General features: G+C 40.5%; 1 protein-coding gene across 4 annotated transcripts in view; it reads left to right on the top strand.

Moving 5' to 3' along the window:
- The window catches only part of KIF3A (kinesin family member 3A), a 42518-nt gene extending 28376 nt beyond the window's left edge, over positions 1-14142 (top strand). For all 4 annotated transcript variants that reach the window (XM_039485847.1, XM_039485846.1, XM_039485848.1 and 1 more), the window contains 8 exons: positions 1583-1739; positions 2720-2900; positions 3270-3380; positions 4541-4666; positions 6526-6579; positions 7905-7973; positions 8843-8967; positions 10282-14142. In XM_039485847.1, the coding sequence (XP_039341781.1) occupies positions 1583-1739; positions 2720-2900; positions 3270-3380; positions 4541-4666; positions 6526-6579; positions 7905-7973; positions 8843-8967; positions 10282-10330 (872 nt within the window). In that variant the 3' untranslated portion in view covers positions 10331-14142. The remainder of the gene's footprint in view (positions 1-1582; positions 1740-2719; positions 2901-3269; positions 3381-4540; positions 4667-6525; positions 6580-7904; positions 7974-8842; positions 8968-10281) is intronic.
- The last annotated feature ends 1670 nt before the right edge of the window (positions 14143-15812 follow it).

Raw genomic sequence — 15812 nt, 5'->3', positions numbered from 1 at the left:
GTCTTTTTCCTCCCTTCATTCCCCCCCCCCCCCCCCAGCAGTGGTGGCAAATTGTTGCTATTGGATTTTCATATATGTAAGTTAGGTTTTTTTGGTCTAGATTTTGTTAGAATGTGTCTGGGAAAGATCAAAACAGGGTAAATAAAGGGTATTTTCCACCCAATAAAAGTTCTAGAAATCTAAATTAGCTTGGTATCTTGCTATCCTCTCTGCCACCACTCGTGCAATTAATCTGAAACCTGTTCATGTTCACATGCATCGATATATTGTGCAGTATTGGAATTAAGATCTTCCCAATCCAAAGTTATTTTTCAACTAATGTTGATCTCTGAGATTTGGAGGATGATTTATAGGAGCCATTCTTCTTGTTCTAGAATTCTTAATTATTTGCAGATGACCTTTTAGGGTTAATGAACTCAGTCTGAATACCAGTTAGCTACTCAAGTTACCTCCATTGTAATCACAGAGGTGTAGGTGTAAAAAAAATTGGTTTGGTTTTTACTTTTTACCAGTGGTCATATCTTGAAAGTACTACCTTATAGACCATCACAAATCCCACCACCTCAAAAATCTCTGAATAGACACTGCTACAAAGGCAATCTGAGTCCATAAACTGTTGTCCATCCCTTATCTGCTGTTATCTAATAGGGCTTTTCTGCATTTCTATGCACATTGTAGTTCTCCATTGTGGACAATACAGTCTTACAAGATCTTACTGCTAACTTTTGCAGTGACACTCCATAGGGAATGGAATACAGAAGGGTACCTTGGAGAAAATTTCTTCTAGTGTGAATTTTTGGAAAGTGGAATTCTGAACTTAGCTTTAGAACTCAACTCTTCTAACAGGATACAAAAAGAAACATTAAAGTGTAATCACTTCTCTTTAGAATTAGATGCTAAAGTTTGCTTAAAAAATAAACTCTGGATTGAACTGTGCAGACTAACTTTTCATTATCCTTTTAAAGAAACTTAAGTTTCAAACTTCTGGCTCTTTTTAAGATGGCAGTCTTTCACAAGGGTTTTATTCTTTTTTTAAATTTGATTTTAGTACAGTACACTAATATTAGCTTAATATTTCAGTGTGTCCATTGGTAATAAATAGCAAAAGCAGAGCTTGAGTGGCTTGTAAATGTCACTAGATCTCCAAGATGGAACTAGTCTGTTGTGCACATAACTCTTATAAGTCCATTACTATTTTTCTTCTTGCCCAATTTCCAGAGTGCCACTGCATGGCTTTGTTGAAGTCATAGTCTTAATAACAAAGCTACACTAAAGCCTTTGGTATAAAAGTTGCCTTTGTTGGACAGTGATGTGATACAAGCTGGTTTCCTGACAGAATTGGAAGCATCGCCAGCATCTATTAAATATCCATTAGCACTGAATAGTACTATTATAAACTCCAGTAGCTGCAGAGATACAGTAGAACTATATATTGCCATTGAAATCTTTATTTAACTTTTGTTGAAAATCACAGTTAATTTGAAATCTGATGACAAGATAGAAATCTTCACTGTAATAAAAGACAGTGTTTTATTTATTTTTGCCATCAAATAATTCATACTTAATCTGAATCTTTCCAAAGGCAAGAAGAAAGTTTCCCCAGATAAAATGGTAGAGATGCAAGCCAAGATCGATGAAGAGAGAAAAGCACTTGAAACCAAGCTTGACATGGAAGAGGAAGAGAGAAACAAAGCCAGGGCTGAACTGGAGAAGAGAGAGAAAGATCTGCTCAAAGCCCAGTTAGTATTGCATCATAAGAACAATTTTTTTTTTTTTTTTTTTTTTTTTTTTTAAAAAATTCAGTAATCAGATCCAATTTGGGATGTGTGACTGGTGGAAATTTAAAATGAATTGGTTGATTAAAGCAGTGATGCACAAAAGCCATTAAAGCAAATGAGCTTCCTGTTTAGATTAGAGCTGCTCAGAAGATACAATTTAAAAAAAAACCTGCATTTTTAAATTGTTTTTTCAAAATTTCAGCCAGCCATAGAGAGAGCTTAAAAAAAAAAAAAGCATCCACATTTGAAAAAGCTGGACAAGCTTGACTGCTAATGAAGTAGTCAAATACTAAGAACCATTATAACAGCCTTTACTGCCATACAGTTTAATGAGATGGAAGTGCTTGATTCTGGGCACAGAACTTACCTTGATGAGGAAAGACTGATCCAGGCTGGAGCTGGAAAGTGACCTGTGAGTTCTCACAAGGCCTCAGGGCAGAGCATAAGGCAAGCAGGTGCACGAGGCACATGGCTGGTGGGAGAAGGGCTGGAGAGGTAATGGGCTTGCGTGTTAAGCCTCCATGATCCCCGCTTGTCTTCCCCTGGCCTCCATGTGTGATTATTTTCTCCTCTCCCTGCCACCAAGGCCCTGAGGTAATCAGCTGCTGCTGCCACCTCTTATTCTCTCTCCTCCTGGGTCTCCATGCTGCCTGGGCCCCAGTAGAGGGAGCACTGAAAGTGGAGGAGGAGACAGTCTCCCTGATCTTGGTGCCCCAGCAGCCCCTAGTGAAAGGGAGGATTTGCAGCCGGAGAGACCATTCAGTGTCAGCTGCCCTGTTTGACTTTAGCTGCAACTCTTTCCAGTGAGTTGTGTATTCTTCTTCTTACAATCTCAAAAGTAAGATGAGTGTTCAGGCCCCCTCCCACCCACAGGCCAGGCCCCCCCCACTAGAGAGAGCCTGGAATACATGGTCTTCCACTCCCTGTCTCTCTCTCATCAGACAGGAACACCAGTCGCTGCTGGAGAAGTTATCAGCTCTGGAGAAGAAGGTGATTGTGGGAGGTGTGGACTTGCTGGCAAAAGCTGAGGAGCAGGAGAAACTTCTAGAGGAATCTAACATGGAGCTTGAAGAGCGAAGGAAAAGAGCCGAGCAGCTTCGCAAAGAGCTTGAGGAAAAAGAGGTTTGATCAGCTTCCTTATTGTAGTGCTGATGATTTTAACTGACAGGCCTGATTGTGCTCACCTTCGATGGCTTTTCTCAGCCTTGTGCGCCCACTTGATATGGAAGCTATGGCAGGAGCTGGTGCCAACATTCCTAGAGACTGACACCTGAAATGGGTAGGCAGTACTCTGGTATGGACATCTGTGCAAGGACTAGCTTTATAGCAGCGAGTAAAAGTGTGTGTGGGGGGCGGAGAGACAGATTGGTGTAAGCAGAGCTGGCACTTCACTTACTCCAAGTAGTGTCTCCTCTGGTTATACCACAGCCAAATGCTTCTATGACAATAGTAAATGGTGTGTTGTCTTTTGGTTTTAAATGTTGCAAACAGCAAGAGCGCCTGGACATTGAGGAGAAGTACACCAGCCTGCAGGAGGAGGCACAGGGCAAGACCAAGAAGCTGAAGAAAGTCTGGACAATGCTAATGGCTGCAAAATCAGAGGTCGGTGTCCAGAAGAGTTAGTTTATAAATATAACTGAACACGTCTGTTTTGGAAATACTGTGGCCTACATTGTGTAACCCTGGAAAAGTGTTTTGCCAGTGTCTTTATAAAGCACCTCTTGGTTTGTATGTGTTCAGAGAACTAACTGAACACTGGTAATTTGAGCCTCTGGGGGTTACATCTTTAAGCTTTTCTCTGAATCAATGAGGGCTAAGGTGACCAGACAGCAAGTGTGAAAAATCAGGGTGGGGGGTAATAAACACCTATATAAGACATAGCCCCAAATATCAGGACTGTCCTTATGAAATCAGGACACCTGGTCACCCTAATGAGAGTGAGAATTTTTTTTCTTTGAAATGAAAGTGGAGGGTCTCATTCATATGACTGTGGGAGCTGGAGCTTTAATAAAATAACCAGTTATCACTAAGTGTTGTAAAATCATCAGTTGCGAACGCACTTTGCACAGTTCCCTGCTCCTGCTTGACTTGAATAGTCTTTATTTTTTCTGTCAGAGTAATGTAATAAATTATTAATCCTGTATTCTGTCAGGTTATCTGAGTTGTATCTCCTTGAAATTTCACTCTTGTTTGTTTTCCTCTCTCTCCTGTGACCTTTCATCTCCATATCATATTTTTCTCCTTTCTGTAGTTTTTTCCCCTATCCTGTCCCTCTGACTGGGATCCCCTAATCACGCGCCACCTGGCTACCACATTCTTTCCCTCTCCTGCCAACCTGTGGGAGCTCAGAATGTCTATTGGCTGGTGCCTGTAGCCCATGCTGCAGGCGGTCCTCAGGCCGAGAGCTGCTTCCTGCAGCTGGCTGTGGTGCATAGTAGTCTGTTGGATAATGGGATTTTCTTTAGGGTGTGCAGGCCCCTTCCTTGAGCAGGGTGTACCTAGGCTGCTCTGCTCCTGGTTCCTTCCAACAAGTGCAGAGCCGGGGATTTTCAGAAGTCTTGTAGCCAAAAAGTGCCAGTCTGAGCTGGTATGTTTAATTTTATCAATTCTTGGGGATAGTTTTAGAATAAAAGAATTCATTTTGCTTATGAATTTAAATGGAGATGGCCTTTCATCAGTCCATGAAGAGCAACAACTTTTTTTAAAGGCTTTCATGTTTGAGCTACTTCTAGCTTCCTGATGGCTTGCTTTATTGTCCATAGATGGCAGATCTGCAACAGGAACATCAGAGAGAGATTGAAGGATTGCTGGAGAATATTCGGCAGCTCAGCAGGGAGCTTCGTCTTCAAATGCTCATCATAGATAACTTCATTCCTCAGGACTACCAGGTAAAGGAAAGGAAGCCTAGTCTTGGATTTGGGGGTTTTAGTAATGTTAGAGACACCCATTGATTCCTCCAACATTCCTTCTGTCCCCATCAGTAGTGAGAGTGGCTCAGCACACCTCATCTCTGTATCCAGTTTGTTAGAGCTAGTAGGTGTTGAATAGCATAGCACAAAAAAATAATGAGCCTCATAAGATTCTAACATGTATATATTTGTAAAGGAGTATTTATAAAACACAGAAAACCTCTAATAAAATGTAATTAGAAGTAAAATCAAGATTATTAGGTTTGTTTCAGACCAGCGCAATTATATGAACATGCTACCAGGTGCAGCTCTGTCATTTCCATATTAGTTTTAAATCACTGTCAAAAACATGAGAATCAGAGACCCCAGATGTGACTGAATCAATCTTTTTGAAAATACCAAGAGGGAGGTTTCTGGTGATTACAATTGTTCACTAAGCAGAATGACATCACCAATCACCTTTCTCCCTCTAGTCTTTATGTAATGCTTTGAAAAGCCTGGTTGAGTATATTGATAAAATGAAGCAATTATTTGATTATCTGAGGAGGCTCCACTTCCTCCTCACTCTCTGTCTAAAATATGTGAAGTGTTTTTTCTAAAATTGAAGGCCATCTCTACAATGGGAAAATAGATACTTGTAATTGTCCACTGTGACAGCTTCACCCTGGGACTAAGCAGATTTTGGACAACAGTGGTTACAGATAGCTGATGGACTGCACCAGCAGGGAATTACAGGCCCAAACTCTGCCAACGCATCCTAAATATTCATCTTTCACTCTGCTCTTCACAGAAATGAAGATCTCCTGTTGGACCTCCTACTTTAAAAAGTATTATTGATTCAGGATGAACAGTTCCCATCAAAAGGGAGTAGGAGTTACAAGGCACAAAGCCAGATTATGTAGCCTACCCAAAGGCAAAGTGTTAAAACTGATGTAGATCCCCCAAAACAGGGCTATCTGTTCACTACAAGAATATTAATGAAAATTGATCCATTTGCCAGAATGGCTCATGGAATGTTTCAGGACCCGTTTTGGTCTAGGGACAGTTGGATGAAGGTGCAGTTAGCAGCAGTACTTGATGTTAAAAGCCACACAACATGACAGTACCTGGATCTTCCATCTTTCACTTTCTTTGTAGTGCTCTCTTGGCTCCGCAGTATATAGTATCCCTGAGATTCATTGTATCTGACATTTTAAATACCTCACACCACCCAGTACAAAACACCCAAAGCCTTTTTCCTTTGTTTTTATGAATATCGCACCTGGACAACTATCTTAATGATATCACCATAACTGAAGACCTGTACATGTGCAGAATACCCCAACATGCACTGGAACAGGTGATTCAGGATAAGGGTATGTCTACACTGCAATAAAAGATCCACAGCATGGCCATGGCTGGCCCAGTTCAGGCTTGGGCTGCAGGGCTAAAAATTGCAGTGTAGATGTTCAGGCTTCAGCTGGAACCCAGGCTCTGAAACCCTACAAGCAGGGTGGTCTCAGAGCCTGAGCTCCAGCTGGAACCCAAACATCTATGCAGCAATTTTTAGCCCCATAGTCAGTTGACCTAGGCTCTGAGACTTGTTTCCACAGATTTTTTTTTCTTTTTTTTAATGGCAGTGTAAACCTATCCTCATAGGCCATGGCCTTCAGTGTGTGTGTGGTTTTTTTTAACATGGTATGGCCATCCACATCAGTGAACTAGCCTTGATTAAATTAACAGGGCTTTAATGCTGTTGTTAAATTCACTTTGTCCAGGATCTCTTGGGTGTGCCTTATGGAACATGTGTTTAGAGTGTATGAAGAGTTAAAACTATTATTTTTCTTATTTCTTCTAAGGAAATGATTGAAAACTATGTTCACTGGAATGAAGACATTGGAGAATGGCAGTTGGTAAGCTTAGTTGATAGAAAATGCAGGTAGCTACATTAGTGCAATGCAAAGGTGCTCAAGGGGTATTAAATGAAAGTGAGGGGTCTCATGCGAACTTGCCAACCTTAGCTATATAGTTTTCATTGACTAGTTAGATTGTGCCATAACGGAGAGTCAGCGTTACTCTGATAATCTTCATGTCTTCACTTCCTGACTTCTGCACTTTAAGACATGTAGCATTCATGTCTCTTGCAGTTAATTCTCTGGCTTTCCTAATTCTGTGGCATTCCTAAAGCAATCCAGGATGCAACCCTTTTTCTGTCTAATACTATTAAAATGCAAATTCCAATATGGAGTTCACCTCTCGTCAGAATAAACGGAGTAGGTGAGGGGATGAGCTCTCCCCTTTGTTGCAACTATTGTTTGGCTGCAGACTGCTTGAAACCTGTTCTAACAGGGCAGAGGTACTTCAGTTGACATACTGTATCATCACAACAGAGGGTCTTTTAAACAAGGGAAATTTAGGACTTGCAGGGAATTGTAGTAATACTACGATTGCAAGATCTCTGTGATGGGTTTGTTATCCCAGATGTTATGGCAGGTTTTTGTTTGGTGTTTGAGGATTTTGGTGTTTCATTGACATGAGCTAATCAAAACTATTGCAGCTGTCACCAACAATATTACCAGCTATGTTGTTGGAACAGAGAAAGGATCATCTGAAAGCTTATATATTTATCTTGCATCATGCCCTGAATTCCACTAGACTGGCAAACTGCCAAGGGGAGTAAAAGTTCTAGATCTGTAAATGCTCAATTTAGCCACTAGTCCTAGGAAGTTCTGCTTCAGGCACTTCTATAAAGAACATCCCAGCTGCAGTTGAGTAGAAAAAAAAAAAAGTAAAGATAGAAAAATACATTTTTCAGGGTACTAAAATTATTCGTGAATTTGGGATTGAATTTGACAAAAAACCGGACAACAGAAATATTGGAAATGTCAAAATGAACTGTTTTTTGACAATGTTTTGAATCCACATTTCAAGACAAAAAATGTCAAATGTTTTGATTTGACCCAAATTAAAAAAATTTGAATATTTTTTTTTGTTTTGGTGAGAAAAAGAAAGAAAAATTGGTTTGAAATGAATGGATTTTAAAAAAAATTATCCAGTCAGCTCTAATCCAAGATAATCTTAACTGTCATGATGGGTAAAAGGTGCGAAGTGGGTCTTTCATCTCTCAAACTCCCAGATTAATTGAATTGCGGCTGGAAGCAAATATAAACCTACCCAATTGTGAAATCAGTTTTATAATACAGTTGACTTTGCTAACAGATCTTTCTCTTTCTTTAAGAAATGTGTTGCATATACAGGGAACAACATGAGAAAACAGACCCCAGTACCAGATAAAAAGGAAAAAGATGTAAGTGTCTCTTCTTAAATATGGATCAAACTGTATTGATGGATAGTGTACAAGCCAATGAATACCCTATGTGGGGCCCTACCAAATTCATGGCCATGAAAAACGTGTCAAGGACAGTGAAATATAGTCTCTTCCCCCCCTCCTCCCCCCATGAAATCTGGTCTTTTGTGGGCTTTTACCGTATACTATACAGATTTCGTGGAGGTGACTAGCGTTGCCCAAATTGGGGTTGCTGACCCAAAAGGGAGTTGCAAGGGGCTCGTGGTATCCACCCTTATTTCTGTGCTGCCTTCAGAGCTGGGCGGCCAGGGAGCAGTGGCTGTTGGCCAGGTGCCCAGCTCTGAAGGCAGCACCCTGCCAGCAGCAGCGCAGAAGTAAGGGTGGCAATACCATATCATGCTGTCCTTACTTCTGCACTGCTGCTGGCTTCGGCTCTGCCTTCAGAGCTGGGCTCCCTGCCAGCAGCCACCACTCTCCAGCTGCCCAGCTCTGAAGACAGTGCCATTGCCTGCAACAGTGCAGAAATAAGGGTGGCAGTATCACAACTCCCTCTCCCCTCCAATAACCTTGCGACCACCCCACAGCTTTTGTTTTTCGGTCAGAACCCCTACAATTACTGTGAAATTTCAGATGTAAATAGCTGAAATCATGAAAATTACAATTTTTAAAATCCTCTGACCATGAAATTGACAGAAATGGACCTGAATTTGGTAGGGCCCTACCCATATGTACTGCATCTCCTGCTGTAAAAATTTCAAACTCTGATTTTTATAGTCTTTGGTGTTTTGATGAATCACGCTTCTTGATAAGTGTTGTAGAAGAACATATACACACCGTTGTAAAGTGGATTCTGTGTATTCTTTCCCTAGCCCTTCGAGGTGGACCTTTCCCATGTTTATCTAGCTTACACAGAAGAGAGCCTGAGGCAGTCTTTGATGAAGTTAGAGAGGCCGAGGACTTCAAAAGGAAGATCAAGGCCTAAAACCAGTAGAAGGTGAGAGTTCTTGTGAAATGGTTTTGTATGTGATTGGGAGCTTCCATGTGGAGTGTTCTAAGTCTTAACTAAAGGTTTATTTTGGGGATCAGTCCTGTAGGCTGCATTGGGGCGTCCCTTTAATTTGAATGGGAGTTAAGGAATGAACAGCAGGACCCCAGGCCCTTTGAGCAGTGCTGTAATGCATTCAACATAGAAAGTAATTGAACTATAGTGAATGCTGATCAAAATCCATAATACTTGGAAAGCATGCTCTGTTGATTTAAGGACAATTTTCTGTTGCCAAGATATGAGATTATTAGAGCTGGTTGTGATTTCTCCTCCGTTTTTTCAAAAACGGACAGTTTCTTTTTCCCCCCTTTTTAAATAATTTTGAAACTTAAAAAACTAACTTTTCAGACTACATAGTCTTATATCTGCAAAGAGCTATGAAAAGGGGTATACGATTTTTCATAGTATAAATAGTGGGGGTACCGAGGTGGTATTTAAATAAAATGGAGAATGGAATTTAAATGGAAGACGCCCATGAATACATGCCTCAACAATGCTAAAATCACTGAAGCCTACACAGAGGAATATAACATTCCGTAGGTGATATGAGGTAGAGACTCAGTAAAGGTTTGAGTTGCTAAGTTGAATTCTGGTTCCAGTTTGGGCTAATGGTACAAAAAGCCCAACACCATTAAGATTGGGAAGTAACACCAAGTCAGCAAACGTAATACATTATGGTTACTCGGTCATGTGACACATTTTGAAGGTATACTTTTTAACTGGCTGTACTGCAGGAAGATTTATAGTCAACAGAGAAAACATCCTGCGCACACTATGCAGTGTTTTATCATGAGAGAGTTGGCTTTGGCGAGAAACATTAACTTTTGGGGCCATAAAGCAGTGTAAATTTAATGACACGCAATCAAGTCGCAGTGACTTAGGAAATGGCCTTCTATAACACCGCCTTAAACATTTGCTACATTCCTCTCCTCTGGCTACTTGATGTGTTTTAGTCTAGCATAGACTTTGGGAGCCAAATTCACAGGTGACGTGCGAGAATACACATAAGTGACCTGTCCAAATGAGGGTGGTGCTGATGGCTGACCAAATGTAAACCTAGAGGGATTGTATTTTGAGTTATCCTTCTAAAATATTTAAACATGCAGTTGTTGAGATTTTAGCATATTATTTTTAGAGGCTAGAAACCAAACTTGTGTAAATGTTAATGGTATGTACTTTAGATTTGGAAAATGTCACCCCTTCCTTTTCTTGGGTAGACTAGTAATGTGGTTTTGTTTTTTTCCATCCCTCCTCTCCAAACAGAAAACGTTCAGCAAAGCCAGGAGCCGTAATTGACTCTCTGCTTCAGTAGGCGTTATGCATTCAGCGTCAGAGTAAAGATGAATGTGTGTTGTAATGCTTTGCTAAAATTCATAGTTCATTAGAAAATATTGAGGAACTGGCACAATTTGACCAGAAGGGGCTACAAAACAATGCCTCATCAGTAAACAAAAATGAACTTGTTTCTCTAATTACCCTTATACTGTATGTTATATTAACATATGTTAAACCAATATATGTGTTGTTGCGAAATTGTCAATGTATTACACCACTCTTTGTGTTGTGCAGGGAAACCATTGGCAGTAACCCTTGTCGAAATGAAATGTATAGAAAGCAAGAACTCTAGGTGTGTTTAAATTTTAAAAATATTAGCCCAGCGGTAGATAGACCCTGAACTTTAAATCCCGATAACTCTGTTTTATGTCCTGCTTTGTACATAAACTAGCAGCTTACACTGTTGTCCTGTGTTGCACTGTTATATGTTTTCATGTGGTGGGTATAAATCCATGATGTAACTCAATCTGAATACTGAGCCCCCTTCCTTGGCTATTTAAATACTCCCTAATTGTAGCTGTTATTTGAATTCCATACATTAAATGACTAATTGTCTTTCTGTTCCTTTAGTAACTGACATATGTAGACTTATTGTATATTGTTGCATAAAGAGTGACTGTTTTTAAAATCTAAACTGTACAAATTCAAGAACACTGGGCAAGGGACAACGTTTTGTTTAGTTTCAGTACAAATGAAAACAAAGCTGTTTAGTTTCATTTTATTTGAAGTGCTGTTGTCCTTTTATTTACTGTTTAAATGCACACAGTCTCTAGGCAACAACTCTTTGACTACTTTTTTGAGGGTGGCCATCGCTGAAGAAAATGCAAGAGAATATATTTTACTTTTTTGAAGGCTGCTTTGCACTGTTGCTTTGACTGCGCTCGCACTGGGTGGAGGATGTGTAACTGATCTCTCTGATTGTAACTGAGCCTTGCATTTTTTGTATGAATTGCTCTACTCTCAATATGGATGGAGAAGATAAAATCGTAGTATGTTAAAGAGAGTGTCAGAAACCCATAATATAGCTCAGGCTAGGTGTTTTCAGAGCAAGTGGCTAGCTTTCTCACCCTTGGCCCTAATGTTTTGGGGACAATGCTCTATTGACCAATGATGAATTTGGACCCTTTATATTTTAAAATAGAGAGGTGCTTCCTTTACTTCCCATGCCCAGGTAATGGTAACATCCACACAAAAGTTGGTCCTGTCTATACCCAAGTAGACTAAGTGTAATGAAAAACAAAAGAGACTGTAGCTTAATTTCTTCTAAAATCATTATCCTTTGCATTGAGTGGCTGCTGATTTACTAGTTCGGTTGATCCCCCTGAAAACTGTGCTGCTACTAAACATTTAACATTTTAATATATTGCTTTTGTGATACAGGAGAAATTATTGTTCTGTCGTCTTGCGCATATTATGTAACTAGTGCTGGACCACATCAGTTACAGATGTCATAAATCTTCATAAACCCATTGATGATTAATGTCCATAACTTCAGTATAACCTTACAATGTTGCATGGAGTGTAAAAAGCTGTGACTGCTGATGTGAAAAGATGGAGTCCCTAAACAAAAGCATAGCACTGTTCCACTGCAAGTGTAATGCATTCATTCTGGTAACATGTTACATGGTTCTGGTTACAGTTAGTTGCAATATTCTTTCTGTAGTGTGCAAAATATTTAAAAATTCATCAAAATACCATGTGTTCATGTCCTCTTCTTAGTACTGTGACCGGTAGCTGTGTCTTGTGGATCTATATGCAAGTGTAAGATGCACAGTTTGGCAGTTAAAATTTGGTCTCACAAGAACATATTTAACTCTGAGAATTTCAGTAGCATTCTGGCTAAGCTCTGCTGTCCTTTCTTTTTTAAAAATCCATTTCTTTCAATCTGCCCAAATGTCTACACTGCGATTAAACAACGTGGTTGGCCCATGTCAGCTAACTCCGGCTCGGGGACTGTAAAATTGCAGTGTAGCTGTTTGGGCTTGGGTTGGAATCCAGGCTCTGGGACCCTGCGAGGGGGGAATGCTCCAGCCCTAGCCTGAAAATCTGCACCACAATTTGACAGCTCTGCAGCCCAAACCCTGTGTGCCCAAGTCAGCTGAGCTGGGCTAGCTGTGGGTGTTTAATTGCAGGGTAGGCATACTCAGTGTCTTCACCCAGGAGCAAAACTTACTGTGCTGTGTGGGATTTTTTTGAAAAGCAATTGGAACTATCGTTTTTAAGTTTATACAAGATTTAAGTAAAACTTCTAGCAGATTTCTTTTTTTATAGCACGGTATTTAAATAAGAGGGAATTCATCAAGCTCTTCCCCAAAATGAGGTGTATTTGCATCTCATCTTGAAGAAAAATTAAAGTATTGGTACATAAATGTATGTTACTGTGAATGTGCAGTAAACTTGATTAAACGTCCTATTTTACCTAACTTGTATACTTGTCATACCTGCTAAAAAGACTGGAGAGAGACCATAATGGCTCAGACCCAGGCCTGCACCAGGGTCCGTGCAAGAGAACCTCTGCAGCCGCAGGAAGCCCAAGCTTCATATGGGCTTCTGGAGCCATGTGCTCCGTGTAGAATTGGGGCCAGTGTCAGTAATATAAGATCTGGGGTTCCTCGGCTTTGATGATGAAAATTAATCCCTTGCTGCAGTAGGATCTAGCAACTAGGCGAATAAACAATTCCTCCTTAATCAGTGCTTTTTATAAATGATCTTACCAAATTGTCTGTCTGACAGACCATTAATGGCACCTTGAAGGTGCCAGTGTGAGCCATTCTACCCAGACCAAAACATCAAATGATTAACTCTAAAAGTAGCTTTGCTACAGTGGAACAGGTCTGTAAAAGACAAGTCCCTGATAAACAAATGTTACTTGTCGTCTTAACTACTGTTATACAGCTTTTCTGTCTGTCTGCTTGTTTTTAAAAAAGGAAGCTTCTTGGGTCATTTCTATCTTTTATACCAATTTGCACATAAAACCAGCATGCGCCATGATAGACTTGCTGGCTGTGATGCTGTCACAGCTTTGGCTTTGGAGTACAAAATCCTTTGCTATTAAAAAGGAGAAACTTTTAAATGAAATACTCTTAAGTAGGTTCAGTTTATATTTATGAAGCTTGACTGATCTTTGAGAGGTTTGAATGTTTGTCTGAGTATGGGCATTATTTTTAAAGTTGCTAAATATGCATCTGGACTACAGATTTACCCTGCAGCTCTTGGATTATCTGCAGGCTTATTCTGTCCATAGCTCCTTTTTAAATCTTTTTTAAATTTATGCTTTAGCCAGTTCAGCTATTCTGGTCTCAGCTCAGTCTTTCCTTAACTCACGCTCTTTTGGGTGGGCGTGTCCGTTTGTTTTCCTCCCAGTTTCCTCTGTTCAGGAGTGTTGGCCTTAACACGGACATTTCCTGGGTCTTTTGTTGGTTTGTTACATTCTTAACACTGCTTTTAATAGAGCATATTTTGCATTTAATTTTTTCCTGGTCCTGGGACTGCTAGAAGACGGGGAGGGGGAGGGATCTTCTTTAGTGCCTTTCACTAACTTATACTGTAGTCTGCACACTTTAAATTATAGCTATTTCTCTTTAGCTCTGTTTCACCCATTTGTATATAGGCAAGAAATTCTAGTTGTACGATTACTCCCTATTTATTGTTTTGCTAAGGTTGTTGGAAGTGTTGTTTCTGATTATTCACTGTATTTTATGTATCAATTATGTTTGTTACATTGTACATACCAGTATTGTGTCTACATGGTGCATGTTCTTGCCAAGGAATAAAAATTTGAACTCCTAATGTTTCATCTCTTTATCAGTGTGGCTTTTTTCACATAACACAAGAACCAGGAGTCACCTGATTAAATTAATAGGCATCAGGTTTAAAACAAACATAAGGAAGTACTACTTCACCCAACACACAGTCAGCCTGTAAAACTTGTTGTCATGGGATGTTGTGAAGGCCAAAAGTATAACTGGGTTCAAAAAAGAATTTAGATAAGGTCATGCAGGATAGGCCCAACAATGGCTATTAGTCAAGATGTTCAGAGGTGCAACCCCATGCACCAGGTGTCCCTAAACCTCCAATTGGTAGACGCTGGAACCAGGGCTGGCTCCAGCTTTTCTGCTTCCCCAAGCGGCGAAAAAAAAAAAAGATAAATAGCAGCACTTCGGTGGCTGCTCAATCGTGCAGCTTCTTTGGCGGCAAGTCCTTCACTCCCTCTCTTCCTCTTTGGCGGAAGAGAGGGAATGCGGGACCCGCCACCAAATTCCCGCTGAAGACCCGGATGTGCCGTCCCGATACCGGACGGAGTGCCGCCCCTTTGTATTGGCCACCCCAGGTGGACTGCAGGCCAAATCCTGACCGCAAGATGCTTTTGAATGGACCCTGAAATCTTTTTACTTATCGTTTATTATTGTTTTTTTAAATGTTCCCAGGAATGTGGACCTTGACTATACCTTGACAAAGAAATTTGGACCTTGACAAAAAAAAAATAGACTACCCCTGCTCTAAAGCATCTGACACTGGCCACCGTCAGAAGACAAAATGCTGAGCTAGATGGACCATTAGTATGACCTGGTATGGCTGTTCTGCTGTGTACACAACAACTGCGTTGACTGATCCTTCCAATGGTCATTTGAAGGATAGTAGCTAAGGTCACCAATAGAGCTTTGAAATATGATAGCCCATAATTGCACTTCTGGAGCATCTTTCATCCAAGGATCTCAAAAATGTTTTATCCAATGTTAACTAAATCCGTCACCCTGCGAGGGACGTGAGCAATAAGGAGCATAGGTTTTTAAGGTCAGAAGGGATCATCATGAGCACTGGTCTGATCAACATAAAATTTCACCCAGTGATTCTTGCTTCAAGCCTCAAACTCCTGGTCGGGCTAGAGCTGCTTTTTTTTCCTTAAGACATCTCACCCACTACTGAAATGTGGCATGCTCTCGAAACAAACCTAGATACTCTTAAATTGTGTAATGTTGTATGCAGTTGAGGAGCAGAAGTGAAGATTGTATCCAATTCAAATTCAGGGGACTTTTAACTAGGACGAATAGAATTACCTGCCCTAGAATTAGTCCAGAAACTAACATTTAACACATCTACTTTTAGCGAAAGTGTCATGGAATCTTTAATAACGTGGTCAGACTATCTAGGCTTTAGCCAAAAAGATGGTTCTTGCAGCAGTGTAGGGCTCCTACTTACACCCTGGGGTGACTCAGAGCCAAGTGCTACCTACTGAATTCCCACCACAACTTCATGCACCATCTTGGTGTTCTTGGGAAGTCTTCTATTCCACCACTAGGCTGGCTTCATGCTGCTTTGCTCTGAGATCTGACCATACCACAAATGCAATACCTAGTGTTTTTCAGATGCAATCTTCCACCTGTGTTGACTGCAGAAAGAGTAATTTGACCATTTAAAAATTTTAGCTTACGCAGAATAGAGTTGGCCCAGGGCCGGTG

Source organism: Mauremys reevesii, linkage group 8, assembly GCF_016161935.1.
Source record: "Mauremys reevesii isolate NIE-2019 linkage group 8, ASM1616193v1, whole genome shotgun sequence".
Classification (NCBI taxonomy): domain Eukaryota; kingdom Metazoa; phylum Chordata; order Testudines; family Geoemydidae; genus Mauremys; species Mauremys reevesii.
This window is presented reverse-complemented; position numbering and strand designations above follow the sequence as displayed.